General features: G+C 46.6%; 1 protein-coding gene across 1 annotated transcript in view; it reads right to left on the reverse strand.

The window, feature by feature from the left end:
- Positions 1–1,778: 1,778 nt before the first annotated feature.
- wdfy2 (WD repeat and FYVE domain containing 2) overlaps positions 1,779–4,181 on the reverse strand; it is a 47,095-nt gene continuing 44,692 nt past the window's right edge. The window contains exon 12 of the mRNA XM_083639047.1: positions 1,779–3,332. Coding sequence (XP_083495173.1) covers positions 3,303–3,332 — 30 coding nt within the window. The 3' untranslated portion in view covers positions 1,779–3,302. The remainder of the gene's footprint in view (positions 3,333–4,181) is intronic.

A 4,181-nucleotide genomic window follows, 5' to 3' on the forward strand; every position in this document is an offset into this window, starting at 1 on the left:
GAATGGTCGAGGCCTCTACTATGCTGTTGTCAAGTTTCATGAGGTTGTGACGATCCTAGAGGTCACCATGTCATTTTATACAGTGAGGTCAAGTGGAAAAAACTGTCCCACTACAATGAAATGGCTACTGTGGTGGACTAACATCACCACACATGAATACAATTGGGCTCATTGAAAATACAAGTCTCAAGTCTTTCCAGGCAAACCACATTGATGCCATTTCAAGACCCCAGTATGCAGAGATATTAAAATAGAACAGGTGAGAATAACACGTTTATACTGCATGCAAACAATTGCATGGGATTAGCATAAAGTGGGCGTGTCTGTAAAGAGGAGACTTGTGGGTAGCCATAGAACCCATTCTCATTCGGATATCTTGAGGTGAGAGGTCAAGGGACCCCTTTAGAAATGGCCATGCCTTTGTGTTGTTTTTCCCTTGCCAACATTTTGCCTAGCTTTGCAGCATTATGGAGCCCCCCTCCTGACAAGCTAGCTGCTAGCACGACATGGTTGCTTGGTACCAGGTCTCCTAGTTTCACGACACCAGTATCTTCACTCTGGTGTCCTCAAGGAGTAGAAGGACTTTTCTTTGTTCACGCACACAACCATGACCCACCAGTTGAGAACCACTGCTGGTGGCCTCTACGAGAACAGGCTGCTGTGGATGTTTGGAGGCTATGCACTTTGGGACGGGCAATGAGGTTACACCCTGTTCATGTCACAGTATGAATGACAATACAAACACATATTCCCTTGTCCTTTACCCCTCTGAGCCAGGTCTTATTCAATGGAGGATAGGTGTGGATGAGAAAATGCTTCTCAGCCAACAGGCTAAGTCTTCCCCCTAGAGGCTGAAGAGAGGTAAAGCAGCCTAGACAGACTTTAACATTACAAGGAGAAGTCGGGGGTTCACATCCTTATTTGGTCAAATCCAGGGAGCGACATGAACAGTATACAGCTCAGTGTCACGTGGTTAAAGTACTGTTACGCACACCCTGTCTCTGTCTGTTATATTCATGTTAGATTCAACACGTCCAATCGTAAATGTGTTGATGTCACTAGTCGTCATTGGTTAGAGAAAAACATACAAAACAAAAGGTGAAAAAGAGGATAGAAGATCATTTCCATGTCCTCTTGGATATGATTAAGAAACACACGTTGGGTTTTTAGAGGGAGCCGTTTAACATAGTGCACCAAACGCACCCGCAGAGCCGCCACGGGTGCTGCTCCACACGTACACATGCACACACGTACACACACACACACGTACACATGCACACACGTACACACACACACACGTACACATGCACACACGTACACACACACGTACACATGCACACACGTACACACACACACACGTACACACACACGTACACATGCACACACGTACACACACACGTACACACACACATACATGTACACATGCACACACGTACACATGCACACACGTACACACACACGTACACATGCACACACGTACACATGCACACACGTACACATGCACACACGTACACATGCACACACGTACACACACACGTACACATGCACACACGTACACATGCACACACGTACACATGCACACACGTACACATGCACACACGTACACACACACGTACACATGCACACACGTACACATGCACACACGTACACACACACATACATGTACACATGCACACACGTACACATGCACACACGTACACACACACGTACACATGCACACACGTACACATGCACACACGTACACACACACGTACACATGCACGAGTAGAAGACCCACAGTTTCACCCTGTGACAATATAGAAGCTCTTTGATGCCCAACCGAAACCACGGCTAAATTAACCGACGTGACTCTTTTTTTTTTTTTTACGTGTCCCACACGAGGCGAGATATCTACTTTCCCATGCATACGTCTAAACCTGTGGGTCTGGAACTGCACCAGGGGGGGGGGCGCTCTCTCTCTCTCTGAAGGTGGATGATACTGAACGCTGGTGGAGTCGCTGCTCTGTGCCCCAGCTTCCAGTTTGAGATGGGCAAGGAATGCATGAAGATCAAGTGGATGTGTGTTATGCTTATGCATCGATGTTACAGGAACACGCCAACAGGGAGATTCGCCTATTTGCCATCTTCCGGATAGTCAAACAAGAAGATGGATGCCTTCCTCTTTCCTCTGTGTGCATTACAAAGTAGCCCCGCGCTGCTCCTGCTAACGACACTGGCAGTGAGCAGTACAGCAGCCTACCTGCTCCTGCTAACTACACTGGCAGTGAGCAGTACAGCAGCCTACCTGCTCCTGCTAACGACACTGGCAGTGAGCAGTACAGCAGCCTACCTGCTCCTGCTAACTACACTGGCAGTGAGCAGTACAGCAGCCTACCAAAATGACACGTTCCAACAGCACCCAAACACTCAGAGACACTGCGTAACGCGTCATCATTCAGAAACCACGCCCAAGACGGGGGAAAACAGAAAGCCCCCCCTCCAATCCTGGTGTTCTCCTATGTCACGTGCATGGTTGCGTGTTGCACAAAACGATCGTATATACGGAAGATGAACACTCCGACTTACTTCCTTGACAGCTAGATCTACATTTTTCTTCTCGCCAATTCTCAATGGCTTCCTTCTTTTGCTCAGGAGTACAACAAAACTTTAACTGGCGATTTTTTACATTTGTTATCTGCGCAGCCCCACCACACAACAGCTTTTAGCTGTGTTTAATTCAAGGAAAATGACGCTGGTGTGTGGAAATTAACGGAGCTTTTCCCCCGTGATGGGCGTGGCCTATTTCATGCAGTGTCTCTATACGTACATGTTGTGACTCGTGTACTCACCACGCGATGAAATAATCACCCAAAGTTACGGGAAACGTGTCATTTTCAAAGTAAATGCATACCAGGAAGTACTGACGAGTGCACACAACGCATGTGCGTCGGTCAATGCGGGAGTAACTTTAGTTCCGCCAAGTTAGTTCTGGCTATGTATGTACTTGGAAAATGACCGTTTCCCGGAAGAGAAAGGCATCCATCTTCTCGTCTTACTAGTATCTTCTATCTTTTCGTCTTACTATTGGGAATATGGCAAATAGGTGAATCTCCCAAAATGTCGGCATGTTCCTTTAACCATCCTCACACACACACACACACACACACACACACACACACACAGTGTGACTGGTTGAGTGAATGCTATTAAAGGTTGTGAATGACGTGTGGACACTGGTGGCTCTCCTCCTCTGCAGCAGCTCTGTGGCTGTCAGCTGATGGGCAACAGAGCTTAACCCCTTCACTGCTGGCCCAGCACAGACCTCAGGACACCACGGGAGTCATGTCCCACAGCTGTATACACACACACACACACACACACACACACACACACACACACACACACACACACAATGCACTTGTAAACTGAGTGTAAAAGGGACATCTCTGCTGCCAGCTGTCCTTAAAGGGAGAGTTCACCCTAAAATCCAAAATATTTTTTCTTCTCTCACCTGTAGTGCTATTTGTCCATCTAGATCGTTTTGATGGAAGATGCCGAGTTTTCGAGATATCGGCCGGAGAGATGTGTGCCTTCTCTCTCCAATGCAATGGAACACTTTCATGTAGGAACTATTTTCTTTCTACCGAACTGCACCCACTCGCTGCCAGCTAGCTGCTGATAGCTGCCAGCTAGCTGCTGATAGCTGCCAGCTAGCTGCTGATAGCTGCAATTTCACGTAGCAAAGACGTTTTTTTTTATCTTTTTTTTTTTTTGCACTTTGAGCACCCCAAGCCAAGTGCCATCATCCAGTTCCATTGTCTTGGAGAGAAGGCAGACATTTCTAGGGCCAATATCCCCAAAACTTGGCAACTCACACCAAAACAATCGAGATGGATACAGGTGAGAGGAAAAATGTGTGTTTTGGATTTTAGGGTGAGCTGTGCCTTTAAAACAGAGTGACCCACCAAACCTAATCAATGCTAAAGGCAACTGAGGCATCATACAACACTATACACTAGTCCTTTGAAATGAAGAAGCTATCTGCAAAACACATTGTTGAACAATGAAACTAATCAATAAGAGAACATTTGGTTGCAGGTTTTACAGACTGTTCTACGTAGCTGTGTCAGCCCTGTAAGCAAAGATCAAATGGGAAATAACTATGCATGGAACCTACTAAATGTTACAGTATGTGCTTGGAT

This window comes from Poromitra crassiceps (assembly GCF_964638095.1).
Source record: "Poromitra crassiceps genome assembly, chromosome: 6".
NCBI lineage: Eukaryota > Metazoa > Chordata > Actinopteri > Beryciformes > Melamphaidae > Poromitra > Poromitra crassiceps.